The 20593-nt window shown below is 43.4% G+C and overlaps 1 protein-coding gene across 2 annotated transcripts in view; it reads left to right on the forward strand.

Annotated features, from left to right (window-relative positions):
• The first annotated feature begins 566 nt into the window (after positions 1 to 566).
• Positions 567 to 20593, forward strand: part of adam12a (ADAM metallopeptidase domain 12a) — a 65373-nt gene continuing 45346 nt past the window's right edge. For both annotated transcript variants that reach the window (XM_029528276.1, XM_029528275.1), the window contains exons 1-3: positions 567 to 717; positions 9747 to 9868; positions 11914 to 11987. In XM_029528276.1, coding sequence (XP_029384136.1) covers positions 612 to 717; positions 9747 to 9868; positions 11914 to 11987 — 302 coding nt within the window. In that variant the 5' untranslated portion in view covers positions 567 to 611. The remainder of the gene's footprint in view (positions 718 to 9746; positions 9869 to 11913; positions 11988 to 20593) is intronic.

Here is a 20593-nt window from a genome sequence, read left to right on the forward strand (position 1 = left end):
ATTAACGTGTAAAACAATGTGTGCTACTTCTTACAGTCAACGTTTGTGCTTTTTCTTTTCACCCTGTAACAGAGAAAAGCGCAACACTTCATTTGTGTACCATGTTGACATCAGGAGGTTTATTTTGAAGCACTACCTTGTCAGTCCGCGGAGGCTTGACGCTGCTCGCTGAACGGCTTTAGGACCCAGCGGAGCGTTTTTATTGAAGCACATGGTCCCCAGCTCACAAGACAACACTTCTCGTCGGTAATTGCCCCGGAATTGATGTCATTCCGGTGTGAGACTGACACAGCAGTCGGGGTCGGGTGGTTGTGTGTTTGGCCCCTTCGCCCTCAGTTGCCACCTCCCTGCGCGCCGCAGCCGGCCGGTGGCTCTGGACGCCTCTGAATGGGGGAAAGTGCGCCGAGCTGAATCAGCTGCGCCGCTCACACACTCGATCACATTTCAGGAAGTCGTTTTGTATTGTGGAGGAGAGTTTGGGGGGGTGTGGTGGGGGTGAGGGAGGGAGGGAGGGAGGCTGCTCATCAGCTGTTGCCGGGCTCTGATTGTGTGATGGTTCGCGCTGCAGTCGAACAGTAAAGGCAGTCCCGTCCACGCTTCAGCCGGGCACCATGAACCCCGGGAGCCGGAGCCTGAAGTTTGTGATTCTGACAGCACTTCAGGCTTTATCTGTGTCCCTGTCGGTGTGTGACAGCCTGCTCTCCACATCTGCTCAAGGTAAGAACATTTCCCATTTCCTCCTCCATCAAAGATCCACGCGCAAAAGTAATGCCTGGATCCTCTCTTTTTCTCTCTTTACCTGGAAGATGAAGCACATTTTCCATTCACGTCCCCCCTTTTGGCTGTTTTTGGGTACACCATGCTTCATGAATGCCTTCATTAGTACACATTAGAAATGCACATTTGGGCAGAATGGAGCATGTCCTGCGTAAACAAGCTCTCCAAAGCTGTTCTCTCCAATGGAGCTGAACAGTGTGTGAAGAGCCAAGCATGAAATTTTAGTTCACAGTGCACCCAGCGTGTTGACCTCAGAGGAGAGCACAGTCTGTATAATTGATGATGCTGAAGCTCTCTCTGGTGATCACTGATAGCACTGGAAGCACACTTCAGTTTTTCAGGGCACTCCAAACACAGGCCTCCTCCTGATTTTTCATGTGCAGATAAATTCTGGGGTTGTTTTAGTGGCAAACGTAGAATAAAAAGTCCTGTTGTTGGTTTGAACCGGAGCAGTCAAGTAGAAATTGTATTTTCTTTTATTGTGTTACTGACACCCAAGCAGCAAAATGGAAAAAAAAAAAAAAAGAGCTGCTCGGGAGCTCTGGGGGAATGTTCAAATGTGACGTGAGGCTGGATCTGAGCTTGTGTTTGTCTCATGTTGTGTGTCCAACCCCTCGGGGCCGGTGGGCTCATGACATTTAAGTCACCAGGCCTCCACGCCCCCAAGGATGCTCCACACGGTGGTTGGTGGAGGAGCTGCTTTCTGATTGTTGGTGTCTTCCAGAAACTTTCTTCCATCCTAATTCCCTCTGAATGTCTGAATCCTGGGAATTAATTACCAGCAAGGGCAAACGTATAAAACTGGGATTGAAGCTTGAGGAGATTGTTCATTTATTCATCAACAGAGTTCGGCCGTGATGCGTCCCTCCCATGAGTTCAGACTCATCATGGCCATCATCGCCAGCACGTTCGCACATGTGGTGTGTGTGATCGACGTCGCAGGATATTTACCTACTGGGCGGGTCATTTACACTGATTTAGAAAAATGGATGCGTTTGTTAACACCCACATGATGAGGTGAAATTCAGAAGTGGAAAATAATCAAGCTGTGTAAAGTGCACAATGATGGCTGCCTGCTGTCAACTTAAGGGTGGAGTTTCTCTCTCTCTCTCTCTCTCTCTCTCTCTCTCTCTCTCTCTCTCTCTCTCTTTGGACAATCTTTAGATGAAGTTTATGGGTTCATGAAAATAATTAGTGGCAGCCTTATGTCATGAGTCAAAATCATTAGTTTACTTTGTCTGCAGCAGAATCCAAATGCTGAGAAACACCCTTCCTTCAGCGTTCTTTTCAGTTTTCCCCTCCCGGTTTGTCTTGAGCATGTTTCTGTCTTAACTGGGGATCATTTGTGAATGATTTCCTCCGATGGTTGACACACTCGGTGTCAGCCAACATTTACTAGCCAGCTGCACTGCTTCAGCCAACATGACTGTCTGTGCCTCAAGCGCTGCATGCAGCTTGTGTGCTGCACGCTCAGACTAATGAAAGTTGAGCTGAGAATATATTTTTGGACTATAGTAAAACATTCCTTTAGCAAACAGTGTCCTCCCCCAGAGAGACATTATCACCACGATGTGACCCATCCCGAGTCAGAGGCACTTAGTATCTTTTCAGTCTGAATGGATTCTGATCTTCCAGATGAGCAGTTCAGGATATTTGAGGCCCAGGAGGCTGGTAAGAGGAGTTGGCCAATATGTGGTTGTGCATTAAGACAGATTGATCAACCAGTTGCTTTTCCGCATTGGGTAAATTGTTATAGGAGGAGGGGGGGTTGTTGCAGGACCTTAGCCTACATGTGTTGTATTAATTTCTTCGAAGCTGCTTTGGACTCATTTGACCCCCACCCTCCTCTCAGTGAAAGCTTAACACACGGGCTGAAACCCGAAGCTGCCTCTGGATTTTCTCATTGGAGACTATCGCGGCCCGACAGGTCATAGTTGAGCTCTGCACGCTTCTCTCCTGAGCTTCTTCACTGTTGTCTGGTCCAGTTGGCTCAGATATCTCGAGTCAGTGGGATATTTCAAGTTCCACTCCAGCAGTGTTTCACAAAAAGAGTCACCGACACTAAATAATCCTGCTCCAGTGCATTCTGGTCTTTCATTTTCACCACTATTAGGTTTTCTGTAGTTAATATTTATATTTCACCTTAAACCTGCTATTTTTTTTTTACTGTTTGTTAAATATTTTAACAGACAAATAACTATTTTCTGTTACCACATTAAAAACTATACAACACATCAGACCTCTTCACAGCAGGCCCTTTGACCTGTCACAGCAGGAAAAGTGCCATCAGCAGCATTAATATTAGCACTTCCAGGGCTCTGCCATTGTGCATGTGGTTCACTGTAATGGCCCACTGGAGCATTTAATGGGACTCAGCTAATGTTATTAGTTTCACCTGTGCTTCTCAGGCAATGACAAGCCAATAAAACGAAAAGCCTTTTTAGGGTAACAGACTGCTCTCTCTGTTCTAGCAGACACTGGAGCAACATTAGTGCCCATTTGAACACATCCAATAATCACTTCTTTAAACTTTGGTTTGGTCTCCACCAATCACTGAGAATGTATGCCTTTTGTTAGCGATAAGCTTGTGCAATCTGCACCCTCATCTCGTTTTAGCTCTGTTAATCTATAACTTTTAGGCCTCTGATCGTTTGTAAATGATGAGATAATGTTAACAATAGCAATAATAATAAAATGAAGCCTATTTTTAATGTTTACACCTAATCACCTCTTGAATTTCATAAACCTCTAAGCAATTTTAGCAGATATCTTGTTTCACACATTTTAATTTGCAGGAAACAGAAAATGCAGATTTCGCATTGTTCATGTTAATTTATTCATCTTTTTTCCATCTTGGAAATCCTGTCACTGTCTACCTATTTATATTTCTGGCAGCTATTGAAACAAACAGTGAAGTGTAGGTGGCAGTAAGCATTAAGCAGCAAGCATTTTATGAGAATAGGAACTAATTGCAATTCCAGATTAACACACTGTACTACACGGTGTGTCCTAAGGGAGGCATTACCTCGTTTGACTACATTCCAAGCATACATGCAGTCATTGTCATCCATTGAGATTTGAAACACATAATTTCATGTCTAGCTCCATATAATCTATCTTCCATACTCCGTCCACCCAGTGTTCACTTTCCTATTCTGCAACGAGGAAGGACCAGCCAGGCTATGATTCCTAATAGTAAGACATGTCAACAGGAACATGACAGGTCACCTCACACATGGGCGAGTTTCCAACAAACTGGTCCCAAGAAGGTTCTGATGCTGCCAGTTGTCTTCTCCGAGTCGGTCGCAGATGAACCTTTTGATGTATTTTTAAGTGAAGTAGAAGAAGCAGCATATTATAAGATTGTTAAATGTTCAGGCCAGTTGCTTTTTTTGTGTGTGTGTGTGTGTGTGTGTGTGTGTGTGTGTGTGTGTGTGTGTGTGCTTTAAATGTGTGTCCTGTGACAAAAAGCTCTTCCAAGGAGTTTCAAGTCATCACAAAGCTCTGCTCCAGAAGCCGAAGCACACAGGCTCCATGCCAGGCAGTGAGCACAGTCTCCGCAGCTTGGGGGCGTAATGGTGTTACCCACCGGGGGCCTAACAGCCCCGGTTTCTCAGGACAACATTAACCTCCTGCTGAGCCAAGGGGAATTTTTGCTGCAAGACCATCTATTTCCAATAGAGTAATTATGTCCTCACAGCAAGCTAGTGTGACAGTAAGTGCGTTTGGTGTGAGAGACTATGTGCACACAAAAGAGGTATTTACCAGTAGAGGGAGTCCACTGTTAAACTACTTGATTGTGAGCCTAAATATGCTCTAAAAAATTGTCCAGCAATAAATCGAACCATTAACAGCTCTCATTGCCGTGAATTTTGACACACTGCTACCTTATTCGATTTGATTTAAGCAGACCCCCCTTTCCAGTATGCACAGAATCCCATTACCATGATGTCACCTGCAGGTTTCTCCACTTCCTTGTGTACCCCTCAGGGTGTTGACATAATGTAATAATACCCCAAATGGGTCAGATGTTAACTGTGGAGTCAGGCCAAGATTACCAGGCACTTTTCACCTATGCTCTCTAATCTCTATGAACCGTGCACTGAGAATCAAGTCAGAAATCACAGGCAGCGAGGTGAAAATCAGTCAATGAGGTGATCGACAGAACATTATGGCCTGCCGCTGCGATTTATTTATTATTTAGGGCTGCACTTACGAACTGCCACCCACAACTGATACATCTTTGGATAATTTTTAAAATTTAATGTAAAGGAATGGTGTTACATGCTCCTCGAAAGATCCCGGTGAAGCCTTAAAATAGCTTTTGTCTTAAACAGCAGAACCGAGGATTTTCTTGTATCGTGAGAAAAGCAAAGAGAGAAGTAACAAATCCTCGCCAGCAAAGATTCAACAATTTTCCTTGATCGATAAATAAACTTTGCCTGCTGGTTTAATCAAAACAGGCAAAGTTGGCACCAAGCCTCGGAAATAAAGGATTGATTTTTAAAAAAGAAAGAATTCTCGTCAATAACAACAATAATGATTAATCACTGGCCTGGACAGGGTGAAGATGAGGTGGAGATAAAAGGAGGCAGTGGAGTTCATTGTTTTTGTCTTCAAGGTCATTTATGAAAGAGTGTCGCGTGATGGATCGTTCTCCCAATGTATCATTCATCAGTCTATTCCCAATCACCACTCTGTTTGAATTAGCATAATTTTCCCACTGTGATTGGGGATAAATTGAGCTCGTGAAATGGCTGTCAATCAACCATAATTAAATGAACAATGGCCATAAACCTTCACAAAGTTTTTCCCTTGTGGACTGATGTCAGAACCAACTTTTGGCTCATAAACTTTGCTGGATCACGTCCGCAACTCAGTCAGTGCCCTGATTAAAGCCATCTCTTTAATCTGGATAAAAATATCTGTGGCTGCATGAACTTGATAAATGAAAAAGGAACGGTTTTATGAGATTTCTCTATCAAAAAAAAAAAAAACTTTCTCATGGAATCAGGGAAAACCTGTTTTTTAAGTACCTTTTTTCTGTCTTGGTTGAGTCATAGTTCTACTTCAAACTCATTTTTCTTTGCCCTAATTAATTCCTCATGCTTTTATTTCAAGCTCATTCCCACCCTGAGGTTTCACTGGTAACAAACATTGTCCACACATGTCAAACAATGCTGGAATCCTCTCAAGTGAGTTTCCTCCAAACTTGTTTTTGTACTGTTCGAGGGATTTTGCGTGTCAAAGGCTCCGCTTCAAGCTGTCAGAGGTTTTGTTTTTTGTTTTCAATCTGACATATTTTCAAGATCGAAGAGATTTGAAGCCAGCTTGACTTTGGGGTGCGTCCTTGTCCCAGCGATCGGACAAGGTCGACTGTGATCGGGAGCGCTCTTTATTGATGTGTGCACATATGTAGCCTGCATCCCATCTCAGCGAGGACCTGCACACATGTTGGGGGCACGGCCTCATCAAGTGTGCAGATGAAAAGAACAGCATGCCATTTGTGTTGGAAAAGCATGCACTGTTATGAATACATTACTTCATGGTTGCCTGTCAAGGAGTGAGTTGCGGTCGGTTGTGAGATAGCAGGCTCTGGGGTTTAATAAAGCCGAACAGTTGTTGATTTGTTTTGGTGGAACAGAGTGAGGGGCTGGAGCTGTGAAAGGGCAGTAAGAGAAGACGTCGTGAGGTCTGCGAAGATCCGAGAAAGTTCATCTGTTCGCCGGGACCAGCAGCCATCGGTGTGTGGAAAATGCATTGATTTGGGAACTTTTGATAAAACCAGTAAATGATTCGCTGTGAAATACCATCAGGAACCGTGCTCTGCCCCAGAAAACACAGATTCGTGGCAAGGTGTCGAGGTTAAAAGGGGGCCACAGTTTTGTTGCGGACGGAATGAAACTGGCACACCCTTTCTGACAGCATATTACCAAATCAGCGCCTTTTGTCGATGTGTGATCCAAAAATCCGATGAGGTTGAGATGATAATGGAGCCAATCAAGAAAGAAAACAAAATGTTGATGCTCTTCTCACCTTTCTTGTGAATGACAGTCGTGTTGCCTAAAGTGTCTCCGAAAAAAAACTTGGAAAAATGATTCTTTGACTGAAGAGCAGTGAAAGTAACCGACCAGAAGGCTTTGTTTTGAGGGGTTAAAACTAAAATGTTACCCCTCATCTGGACCAAATGTTCCTGACCTTTAGCCTTGTGACATGTTATAGACAATTAAAGCTCAATGCTGGACTCTCCTTACAGGTTTGATAGTTGGAAGCTTACCACCCGCGCGCCGCTGCTGTTAAACCTCCAGCTAGCCGGTCACACGCAGTACTGCAGCATGTGACACCACAAAACAATGGAACATGCGGCCGTAAATAATGGATCCGTTTCTTTTCCTAACAGCGCTGCTGGGCCGAGCGAAATTTACAACTTTATTCAGTCATCTGCCTGTGTCGCATTTCAGCCGTGCACGCTCGGACCAGCACGCACACTCTCACGTTCCTGCGTACGCAGACATACAATCCTCCCACCTAGCACTGACTTTATTGAGGCAATATAAATGGCACAAGCTCTCCTTGTGTACAGCGGAGCATAAAGGGAGCTGATGACGGCCAGAGCGCTGCTTTATTAAGACCTCTGTTTACGCTCCCCTTTATTGAACATATAAAAACGCTTCAGGTTCTGGTCCTGCTTTTATCGCTCCCTTAATGCTCCTGGTAGCTCCTATAACATTATATCTAACAAAAGCCACTTACACGCTGCTCACACCCCAGCGCCGCCACCATCCAACTTTACTAAATGTCTCTCCCAAGCATGTGGAAAAGAAATGAGCCTGCAGACTATTTCCACTAGTATAATACCATTTATAAGTGGGGAATTGAACCTCATAGCGCACCACATTAACAAAATGGTTATTCACTTGCGGACTTTGAAGTCAGGGCACGAAATGCCACGCGGTGGTGAACCTCGCTTTCAAAGTTGATGTGGAGCACGCCGCAGAGAAGCCGTTCCGTCTGTGTGTGTTTGTGTGTTAGCAGCATATATCGGCCAAGCTCGATGTGGATTTGACCTTTCTCTGTCAAAACTCCTCTTTGTTGTGTTTATTCGTCTTCGCTTTTCTCCAAGGTTGCCATGTGTTCCCGTACTCAGCATGCCCACCTCCCCTAGACAGTGCGGTTTTCTAAGACTAATGAAGGCAGGATGCTTCTCCTGCTGTTGTGTGTGTGTGTGTGTGTGTGAGTGTGTGAGATGTTGTCCTGTCCTTGCCGGAGCCTGCTTCTCATCATCAGGAAGGAGCTGGATGAGGACTGCTGAGCTGGCCACCTCTGGCACTCTGCTATCAGCTGGAGCGGCTCTGTGATGAACTCCAGAGTGGTGGTGGTTTCCTCGGAGGAGAAACAGAAAAGCTCAGCTGGGGAGCAACATGTCTGACCTGAGTTATTAAGGCTGGATAGTAAGCAGACTCAGCAATTCAGCTGGGTGAGTCATGTGAGAGAATCTCGGGATGGGAGCCTTCGAAAGAGCCTTGAATCTGCTGGTAATAATAATAATAAGTGATGAGTGCATCCCCCTGAGTGTGTTTGTATGTGTTTGGAGTGGGATTCGAAATTAATTAGGAACAAAGTATCAGTTTCACAACATATAAATTATGCTCAAAACAGACGCAACTTCTCACCAGTCACTGACATTACCCCTCAAACTAAATCTGATTCCCTGCTGCTTTGAAATGCTTGATGGAGCATCAGTGGGAGAAAAAAAGCAAACATTTGATTTAGGATGTTTGCACTCAAACAAATGATACCAACAACCCCTGCTGTTTTAGTAAGAAACCCAAACTCTGAAATAGCTTCCCAACTGTGGGGACCTGATTACTGCAGGCACCCTGTTAGCGGTGTCCTCCGTTTGCTCGCCGCTGCGTTCTGCCTCTCCGCCCGCTCATGGTTTACTTTTCTAAGCTTTTTTTTTTTTTTAATTTTTGCTTACAACTGCCAGGTTCATTTAGAATGGTGGCTTCTTGTTGTTGTTGTTTTTTTTTTCCCCATTTGTAAGCTTCTTCATCTCCCGACGAAATGCTTGGAGACATCAATATTGGATTTAGGGATGAATGTGTTCTTAAATGACTGGCAACGGAGCGGAGTTTGGAGAAGTGTAGCCGTTCGGAGACTCAGTTAACACCCCGTCAGAACAGAGAGCGAGGAGATAAAAGCTCACTGGGAACAATGCCCCGAAGCTGCGTCTAATCCCTGCACTGCATCCTGGACACTAGCCCTGTGTGTTAGGAGTTATCACAGCAGCAGCAGCAGCAGCAACTCCAGCTCCTCTTCGCTCAAAACTCATTTCCTGAAGATTTACGCAGCTCGAGGGGCGGAGGGGGTGGGATGAAGGGGTGTGAGGGGTGGTTACGGTTTCGCTACAGGCTAACATTTCCTCACTCTTGATGTTCGAGAGTGCTGATTACTGCTGTTGTCTTTGTGTCTTTGTGGCAATGGAGACGGGCTCCAGCCTACGAGGAGGGGGCGAACATATGTTGTGGAAATGGCGGGGACGTATCGGAGATGGCATTTTGTCAGACTGGTTAATTGTACGTTATGAAAAACAGAAACGTTCAGAGATCGTTATTTTTGTGTTGTGACACTGAAAACCCCACCAAGTACTCTGTGATTTAGTTTAAGTGACATTTTATGTTACGAGGCAGCTGCGCTGTCAGGTTGTGTTCTGATGCTGCTAATGAACACCAGGCTCGGGCCTTTAATGACGGGAAAGAATTCATTACCAGTTGTGTTTGACAATGAGTGTAGAAAACGTTCCCCTTTGTTTGTTTCCACCAAGATGGACACGGTCAGGTTTTCCAGATGTTTTTTCACAGTGAAGGAAGAGCACTTTGAAGTTTTCTCTGTATTCTCACAAATTGTTATTTTCTGTCTTTTTTTTTTATTTTTTTTATTATTTTTTTTTTTTTTATCACTTGCAGGGAACCTGTTGAACCCAACTTTTCAACGCAGTCCAACAACAAGGCAGACACACTATGGGACTACAGTACCTCTTCAGCTCGTTGGACATGACTGGAAACCAATCAGCCAGCTCAAATCCCAGGTGAAGCAGAAAATAAAAATCTACGTTTTTGCTTGGCTTCTTGCTTTCAATTGTTATTTGACGCAAATCCAGATGTCAGTGAGGATAGAGTCATAAAATCTTGTATTGATGGTCCCCCTGCAGATGATTCCAAATGATTCATATGAGGCATAAATTTTCATGATATTTACCTTTTTTATTTATAAAAACATCCACCTCTGTACACATGATCATCTGCTCCCCCAGAGCTGCTCTCAATGCAATTTTGTTAAACACTTTCATGTTCCCAAGAGTGCACCAGTTGGATTTTAATGGACCCTATGACCATCTATCCGAACACCAGCCTCAGAGCAAAGTTTTCCAATAATGAAATAATTTTGTTTGTTGTTTTGTGTGTTGGATGAACGGCATGGCCAACGTCTGACCGTGAACGATACAGAGGCCACATAATGTGCTTTCAGTGTAAGCTTAATTTGAATGATTAAAAAAAAAAAAAAGCAAATTTGCCAGGCATTCACAACCACAGGCTGAAACCGCTGCTCTAGAAACCTTTCAAAATAAGGGTTTACAGTAAAGATGTTGCACAATCATTCAAACCTTGATTGAGTCACAACCAAATTAAATGCAGAGTTTGGTTTGCCCATGTTTTGCTTACTCTCTTGAATTTACAGTTGTGCATCGTGTAGCACATTGCTGATTGTGAAATTTAGATACACAAAGGCTGATCTGATGTTGATATACAGTACATCCTAGAATTAACATTGCTCAGGGATCTACCTAATAAACCTATTTTAGCAGTCGTTGTTTTAAATGTGAAGTACATTGAAGAAAATAAACCATAGTCTTCATGTTTTTGTTAGCTCACGTGTTAGGATTACGTGTCAGCTAAATGTGAGTGTGTATGACCTCAAACACTCTGGCTGAGATATCGGTCATTGCTCCTTTTGTGTTCAGCTCGTGATATTTACAACGCAGACAGCTGTAGCTTGTCTCACAGTGAAAGTAAATGTTGCACGCCTCACTGGAACATTAATGTTTGATTTCTGGGATCTTTGGCTTTGTTTGCTATTATAATGCGAGACTTTGTGAAAACAAGATACATGGTGGTCAGGCAGACTTAAAGAACACAGCTAGAATTTCCAATTTTCGCTATTAAGTGAATTCATTGGTGGATTAACTTCTTCTGTCTTAACCAAACAGACAAAATTTTTCTGTTCTTATTACTGGAAAAACAAAAAAAAACCTCACGTCAGCACACAGAATACCTACAGTAACCACTCCAGACATACAGTGTGCTGTGCATATTTTCCCTGCGGTTATAAAGTTGTCACAAGTATAATGCATAAAACGAAGATAGAAAGCCGTTTGAACAGAGAACATCAGGAAGTTTGGTCCCACTTGATTTGTGCGATGATGCTGCCTAAAACCGTGTTCTGCCTCCACATCCTCTTATGATCCACTAGACATTCTTCTCCACATGGGGTGATGGATGACTTAACCCAGAGCTGCGCTCTATGCCACGGCTGACCCAGATTGAACTGTGTGTGTGTGTTTGTGCGCGTGCTATGCTGGTGATATGGATAATGTGTGCAAAGGATTTTTATTTTATACTTTAATTTGCTTTTCCATGCCTGCGTGAAAGTGCAAAGCGCAGAAGAAGAGAGCCAATGTGTTGACGTGTGTGGGTGAGCGTGTGCGTGTGTGCGTGCACGTGCGGCCACGTTTGGTTGCACAGCATGACTGAGAGAAGTGATGTATGACTCTGTGCCACTTCATCTGACTAACACACACACGTGGTCTCTCTCAGGGTTAGGAAGAGTGTTGGCTCTCAGCAGGATTAATGTCAAATGGAATAAGAACATAAGATAATCCTCTCTGCTCTTGTTCTAAGATACAAAGTAGCTTCATAAGGATTTCCAACTGCACTCATTGGTTGAAAACAGAGGTCTTGAATGTTTTCTAACAGCGCTGGGTGGCCCTGTCAAAGCTGTAGCCGAGCCATCTTTCCTGTCTGAATCCAGGAGTCGCCGTTTTCTCATCTCCCCGTCTGTCTGTTGTCTCTTCAGAGTCACCCTGCATCACTGAAGCTCCTGATTGAAGCGGAAGGTGAGCAGCTGCTCTTGGCTCTGGAGAAAAACGAGTAAGTGTTCCCTCCATTCATAATCGGCCATAGCTCGGAACTGAGTGCTTTCTGGAGTACAAATGGGTGACATATGCGCTGCCCAGGGGCTACAACCGGGGCTGTAGCCAAGCTGTGTGCTACACATAACAGCCAGGGAAGGGAAGTCTCTCTGTCTTGCTCTGCGACAGCAGGCATGGCAATGTTCTCTGCGCTTTGTTGTTGTGTTTTTTTTTGTCAGAGTGCTGAAACAAAGACTTGAAAGACAGAAATTCCTGAATACATCAGCCAGACATTGATGAAAACCGACATCTTCTTCCTTCTTCTCGCTCGATCTTTTCATTTGATCTATTGGTGTAGCACGGGGGGATGAGGAGGCTTTGTTTGAACATGGCACACACTCACCTCTTTGTGTAGTAAGATGCTATCAAAACACGGTTTGTCAAAGGACTGTCAAGGAGGGGGGAACATCATTTAGAAAGGGATCACGTTATCAGACTAGGTACACTTGGACGTAGATGTAGCTCTGTGGATCTGTTTGGAGGAATATTTGTCATTTTTGAATTTTTACACCAGGGCTGAGACCGAACGTGGCCTCCGTCTCGTCGAGTGTATTGCTGAGAAGAATGGGACGTGATTGATGGAGCAATGTTTTCCATCCAGCTCTGCTGCCACACACGAGCAATCAGGAACAAGCAGAGCTTTCTGTGAGATAGAGAGAAAGAAGGGAGAGGGAAGCAAAGAGAGACAGTGGAAGCCTTTTTTTTTTTTTCCTCCCAGAGTCAGCTATGAATCTCACTTGTTTTCCAGACTTAATATATGTAAATTCCACCTGCAGACTGTGGGACAAAGCTTTCAACACCAGCAACCGCAATTTTATGGCTTACCTACTTTTAAAATATTTTGATGGGAAATCATCCTCCAGTCTTTCTGTCGAATAACATTCCTCCTTTGCACAGGTGGGGGTTTTGCAAAGCTGACTTGCAGATTGTCAAATTTTCACCAGCCCCGTTTATAGCAGGGAAAACATTTCATCTCAAAATAGGGACCACATTTTCCCCCTCTGATCAGCTGCAGTAGAAAAACGACTTAGATTCCCATGCATCGCCTGCATGATCCTCACCCAGCATGACTGTCATTCTTGTCCAACAGCATTAAATGTAAAGTAAAATCAAAACGAACCTCCAAATACCAATCCGTCAAAATTTACTGCCAGCGCGAGCAAAGCCAGGAAAAACCGCAACAGAAAGTGTCAGTCTGGGAAACCTGCTGGCAAAGCGTTACGTTTTCATTGTCACCTATTCATGGGATGTCACAATGGCGCGGAAGGGGAGCTGCTACAGGTGTGACACAGCTAATCGGCAGCAGCACGAGGACTCGATGAGGACGTGTGTCGCTGATTGAGTTTGACCTGCAGACCAGTGCAGCTAAGCCACAGCTGAACCTGCTGTGGCTGACATGAAATGAAGGTTCCTGTCTGAGGTTGCTGGCAGACTGGCTGCGTGCTGCTGATAAAATCCAGTTGTTCAAACATCTGCAGAGGAGGGGGGGGGGGTGTGTGGCCCAGAATGAAATGATTTGAATCGCATTGGTAAATATCGCTGGCAACAAAAGGGAAAGCGAGGTGTGCTGCACAGCTGAGCATCACCATCTCTGAGGTACACTTTGAGTGCGTCTGAACTCACGTCACCCCTGCGGTGTAATAGAGGGTAGAAGTGCCTGAGAAGGCTGGGGGTGTATGAAAATTTCATTGCAAACAGCTTGAAATAATTACAGTGTTCTTTTTTTGTTTTCGAGGAAGGATCATTACCTACTTGATGCAGAACCAAAGTCGTCTTTTGCGTATTAAACGGCTCGAATAAAGGCCAAACACAATAGAAACACGTCTCTTAAGTCCCTGAATTTTGGTAGTTTGGCTCAGAGACTGATGTATTATGAGGGTTAGAACTTTAATATTATTTTGTGTTTAACCTTAAGCTTGATCCCTGCTCTAACAGTGTTGGCCCCATAAACCGAACTTCTTTATATAAAATCCACTCAGCTTGAGGCTAACGTAAACACTCCTCAATGAACTACAAATTGGAGAAAAGGAAAAAAAAAAGCTTTATGATAGTCTGTGAAACTTAAATAGAATTAAGCAGCTGCATATTCTTAGGAAAAATTTTGATACTCTTATCTCTCCCATCTTTCAGTCGCCAACTCTGCTGAGCTGTCACATACCATCAGCCCATTTATCATAAATCAGTGACGCCCACGGGGACAAACAAAATTTAAAAGAAGTTCTGAACTCTGAAATTCATATTGTAGGAATTGCTTTAATAGCTGCAAGTGACTCTCAATCCAGATCCTCTACGTTGATAGAAAATGGCAATGAAATGTAAACGTAACGAGGAAACTGTTACCTCGTCTTCTGCTACCACGTTTACCTTCGAAGATGTCGGCACTGGGATGGTGAACTATGATATTTGAAGTCTTCGACACCAGGAAAAGAATTCTTCAAGTGTGTGTGGGCAATTTCTTTGGTCCATCTGCTTCTTTGGCACTAAGGGCTGCAAGTCACAGGAGACACAAGCCTCAAATGTAACTACACCGCCCTTTAAAAGCAGCCTGTCGATGGGATGGAACGGGCCCCCGCTGCCTGGAGCAACATGTCAGCTATGTGAAGTAGAGCTTCAAATTATGCTTCAAAAAAAATGCCTGCCTGAAAGATCAAGGTCCTCTCCATGAGGATAAATGCTGCCACTTTTGTCCACCCATATGTTGCTGTTTCTTCAGATTAAAAAGTAAAAAAAAAAACTGTCGTGAGAAAATTTGTGAGTTGAAGACAGTCATCCAAGTGCTTTAGATCATAGCTTTTTGAATATGAACAACAAATCAACTTTTTGCATATGTTTGTGTGTGTGAAGGACATAACGGGTCTGATCATTACCAACTGAAAGCTCAGAGGAACTAAAACAGACGAGACGAGAGCATGTTTTACAGATAGTACCTTGATTTTAGTTACCAATATTTTTGTATGAAATGTATTTATTTATTTTATTTTATCATTAGCTCTGTGGTTAGAGAAATGGAGTCTGAGCTCGCTTAATGATAATTAAAAATGAATAAATCTTAAACTACAGTTCAGTGTCAGAAGGTGTTTGATCAAAATAAAGTCAGCAGCATGTTATCCTCCTCTGACTGCACATTTCCCAGGGCACAGCTGTTGACCTGATGGAGCGCCACAGTCCTGCTTGTGGAAATTAAACGTTAAATGAAGGCCCTTTCAGCAGTTTTATATGAGATTCGGATCAGTGTTAGTCCAGTTATGCAGCTTATCTCGATAGACAACGTTCAACGATTGATGTCAGGAAAAGTTTCAGATGTCCAGTTGGAGATAAACCTGATGGGACCATCCGCTGTGCTGGGCCCAAATCATCTGTGAGTGGTTTAGAAGCTTCCAGTGGCCTTCTTACATGTGAAACAGGACTCCTATATTACCTGCTGAGGCTGGACGCTGAAACGTCTGCTCCCTGTGAGTGACCTGAGGCTTTTAAAAGAACTTTGTCTTGCTCGGGAACATTTATATGATATATAGTGTATAATCTACATCCATCCATTCGTCCGTATAGCTGTATTCAGGTCTTTTCTGCACGGGCCTGGTGGGGCTGGTGGTTGAGCTTTGACCCGTGGGTTATGGAACCGCTCCGGATCAGGCTGTTCTAGCAGCTCTCGTTGCTTTGTGGCTTTGAATGGGAGGCCTCCAGCCATATCAACATGAGTCCCAAGATGAGCAGACAGCATGCACTCCGTCCATGTTTCCTTTTCAAACAGGCTGCAGGATCACTGAAACGAGGCCTGGGGCTTGTCAGCTGGGTGGAGGCTGTTCTTGGTTGCCTGAACTTGGGATTTTGTCCCATAAGGACCTCGGTGGTTCTCCATCAATCTTTTGGAGTCTTTTGTACTGCGAGATGAACAGACACAAAGATCACACACAGATGTACACACACACACACACACACACACACACACACACACACACACACTTTAATCTGGCCTTTCCCCTGGACAAAGGACAGGCAGAGGATATGTTTCCGATCTCTGTAGTGTTTGGAAGAATAGTTAAATTCAGCCTGGACAGAATCCAGAAACAATTTGTCCCAGTTTGTGTGTTTTGTTTTTAGGATGTTATTTGACACCGTATCTCAGATGGGGCTGCCTCTGGCCTGTGACCTGTTGCTTCTTTCAACGAAGATGTCCTTGTGCCTCAGTGAAAGCATAGACAGGAAACGGCCTCTCCTGGGGCACTGAGCAAACATGAAGGTTAAAGACGCCGCACAAATAACCAACCCTTTCTGAAGCAAAAAAAACCAAAAAGAAAACAAAACACAACCCATCCTTGTGACCTCCTTTTGTTGAGTTATTGTCCACAACTGCTGAACCACATGCAGGTTGTTTAAGGAAGGTCAAACCCTAAAGACACCCATGTGTGTCAAATCCTTCCTCTTGTCATGAAGCCGGGCGTGAGACAAGACATGCATCAAATCCTTTCCCAAGCCATTAAGTCAGAAATACAACAAGATGAAAGTCTTTTCCTCGTTTGTTTTTGGAGCTTCCACAACTTAAAATGCATTTATATACGTCTGTAATAACTACTTCATCATATTTGCAGGATAATGTTTCTCAGCATGTCGTGAAGATAGTCAGTACGCTTTCTTTTGACAGCTCCATCTCTCTTTGTCTTCAAGGCCAACTCAGCGCAGATGTTTCACCGGTAATATAATTTTCATTGCTTTCAGATCTTAGTTTTAAATTTTCAGCACTTTTAATTTCTTTTTATTAATTGTGAATGTGAAATTTATGACTCATTACAACTTTACAATTGTCATTCATCTCGTGTTAACAATTTTCTGATGATTAATAAGCGATTAGTAAAAATAGAAGCGCCATCTCGCTAAGGTCCCATGAAGTACTTTGTTCCCATGGTAACCTGTGAGCCAAGGATCCTCACTTCCTGCCATTGTGGAGCTGGAATGAGAAGAAGCATATGATGGATAGCAAAATGTGAGAGGAAGGAGGAAAAAAAAAATGGTGATTTTAAGTCTCCGCCCACACAGATGTGTTGAAATCTGAATGACATTGTGTGATCCTGTGGTCAGTATGGGGGCGGCGTCTCATGACAGCCGTGCCCCAAATCTGCAACCGGGTCAGGACAGTAAAGGGCTAATCCTTTGACATATCAGCTGACCATTCCCTTCGCTAACAGAAATGCATAAGCAGGTGGGCCCTACCCGATGACATGGTGTTTGGGGTGCCTGCCATTGGGACAAATGCTGTTAGCATGAGTCCACAGTTTGATTCCTTGCTGGCCAGATTCTCCTGCGTTTGCTTCTCCTTCTCCCTTTGTCTTGTTTTCCTGCCTGTCTCCACTAACGAAGCCACAAAATTATCAATAAAAAATAACTTTTAGCAAAAAAAAAAAAAGAAGTATAAACAGGTATAGTGGGCCAACAGCCTCATCATTGCGCTGAGGGGCAGAAACAGCCCGCTCTACTCCCTGTTCATTTGTTATTCTGCAGACAAACATACACACTGACTTACTTTCATCAGCAACAGACACACACGCGCACAAACACAATTTTCTAAAATTCAGAAGGAGCAGACCTCATTTCCCAGGGAAGGATGCGCTGAGGTTGACTCTAGCCTTTGTACCTTCCTTGTTACCTTTGTGGCTGGCAGGCCATGATATACTGTGATTCATTAGTTTCAAAGACAAGCCTTGGAATTGGGCCCGTTTCTGTCCGGAGCGCCTTTTAACTGCTTCCTTCCAAAGGGATTTTTTTTTTTTTTTGGAGGGAGCTTTCCTCTTCTGAATTACCTTTTCAGAAGCTGCAATTATTTCCCAGCTTAGAGCAGTGATTAATAAGGTGGACTCCCCCCCCACTCTATGTTCCTGATTAATTAGGAGGCTCCCAGTAACACCGAAAACCTCCAAGAATGATTTCTCCCTCGCCTCAGGATGGAGTAGATGAGATGTAAATACATCTGTATTGTTGGAAAGCTTGTTTGTTATTTTTTTATTTTTTAGTTTTTGTGAAGACTTCCGTCACAACATAACCTTTAAACTAACTTCAAAGTGGCGCACAAAGCATCTGAATAAGTTAACACTAATGCAGAATTAATGCCAACGGTTTAAAATAAAGCCGTATTCAATGTCACAAGCTTTTTTTTCCCCCAGCTGTTTTGTCACTTGATATTGAAATATATCTACTCAGTGTGGTGTGACGAAATGCAAAGCATCGAAAAAAGCTTGACCTTTGAATGACGACGTTCGTCTGTCTGATGGACTTTGCTGCAGAAAACAGACAGGACTCCCAAACCGGTTGCAACATCACAAGTTATTTGTGTCTTTGGTATCTCTGCTAAACTTTAAAAAGGCAAACATGTAAGTAAAGTCACCATAGGCAGAAAACAAAAACAGAATGAATCTCTTTGGCTTGTTAAGACTTTCTGTACCTCATTGGGGTTTTCCTCTCTACCCTGAGTCCTTTTCCAGATGGACTACAACCCGTAGACTTATTCTTCATCCTCTCTGCCTTCACACGCTTACAAGCCAACTTAAATCTACAGTCGGCTTTTCATCACTCACCTCTGTGTCCTGCAGACCAAGATGCCCTCTTTTGTGGTAGAAGCTTAGCTTTGCCTTACACCACCCAGTTTGATGTGAAGTCACAGATTTATTACTATTTACTCAGATGCGTCTTGTTCACGGGAGCCCTGATGGTAGTTGATGAGGGGGCATTCAATTTATTTTCTTTTTTTTTTTGTTTTTTACAAAAGGCTGTGAGAAACCTGTCAGAGACCATATGAGCTGGGATTTACTGCGTGCTGCTGTGCTGAAGATTTCAGAAATGAGGACGGTTTTCTGCCATAACAGCAAACACAGAGATAGCTAGATAGTGCACGTCCTGTTATTTTCCATCATTTTTATGAGTTATCTTGCTGGAGTCCTTTCTTGCAATATTACGGAACTGATGTGGGGAAAAAAGGTTTGGGTGTGAAAGTAACAGCTCCAAGGCTGAACAATGACTTGTTTTACTATTTAATGCCAGCCTTTTATTTGAAACACGTGCCAATGCGTCTTTTCCAGATAAGGTTGCATTAAGAGTAAGGAACAGAGCAGATTTTTGGTGTAGACTCGGCCGAGTGTTTCATTTCCATACCTTTATGTCAAACTAATGGAGCATAATGTCGCCGAAGAACATTTGCTACATTACTTTTTAGCATATTCCAGACAGCTGATAAAGAGTAAGCATGCATTATTTTAGTTCTCTCCAGCTCTCCATCTTTCTTGCGACTGTGTTCAGACAAATAATTTTTTTTGAGCATTGACAGTTCGTATCCACGCGTCTCTGCTCTTTACTCCGCTGCAGCTCCATCAGACATGGCATTTAATTAACGGCGTCGTATTTTGTTTAGCGTCACTCCGCTGAAATGATGAGTGAGATTGAGATGTAGATAGAGCCCTTATGTCGCCTTTGTTTTGCAAACCAGGGATGGAGACCTCGTCACTGACATGCTCGTGATGATGAAGTCAGTCATGTTTCTGTGATTATTTCTACAGGTTTTGTTCAGTGGGCTATAATTTATTCATTTATTTTCTCATCTACTGGCTCTATAGCCAAGTCATGCATAAAGTCTGTTTGTTGTATGGGGCCTCCCTGTGTGGAGTTTGTATGTGTGAATGGTTATGTGTCTATAGCGACACTGTACAGCAATGTACTGACTGAAATAAATGCTTTTGAATATTCCCCGATTCAACTCCAACTCCTTTCCCATGTGTGGTATCTGTTTTCTATCTCTATGTCCACATTAAATAAAAACATAAAGAAATGCCCCAAAAAACAACTTTAGAAATCTATAAACACTGGATATTCCTTTGCACATTATCGTAAAATCAGTAATCATGAAACTTTCATCCTGCAAACAAACAGGCAAACGATATTTTCTGGTGTGCTTACTCGTATCGGCTTTTTGGTAGGTTTCAAAATTAAAAAGACAAATCAATGAAAATTCATTATGATCACATTATTCACTGCTAACGTCTACCAAACTTTTCTTACTTCAGAAAAACAAGATTGTAACATAGTAATGTGAATGTGTCCTAACAAAAATGACCAGAAATGCCGGGACACTAGTTGCTTCAAAAGAGGATATTCTCACACTGCACTCAGTTTCAGCTGCTCCTAGCCAAGGGCTCTCCATCTTTGTCTTTCTTTTGTGAGATCTTTCCCTCAGATTATTCCATCTCTGTGTTTCTCTGGCTCCCAGTCTCTCCCTCTTCACCTATTTAAGCAAACACTCGCCATAAATTCAAGTGAAATCTCATTTTCTCAAGGCTCCGGGGTGCCAAATGGAATAAACAAAAGCAGCCAAAGTTTTTGACCTTTGTGGCTGCTGACCATAAAGATAATCAGTCCGGCTTCACAGTGCTGGCTTCCATCCTCCTTCTTGACAGACAGACAAATAGATTTGCTGCAGTTACAGTGTGAGTGAATATCAGCCGGGGGGGGGGGACGCTCACTCAGCTTGACCTCCATCCTGTTCTCTGGGTTCTCACAGTCCACTGACCTTCCTATGACCAGCGC

Source organism: Echeneis naucrates, chromosome 19 (genome assembly GCF_900963305.1).
Source record: "Echeneis naucrates chromosome 19, fEcheNa1.1, whole genome shotgun sequence".
NCBI lineage: Eukaryota > Metazoa > Chordata > Actinopteri > Carangiformes > Echeneidae > Echeneis > Echeneis naucrates.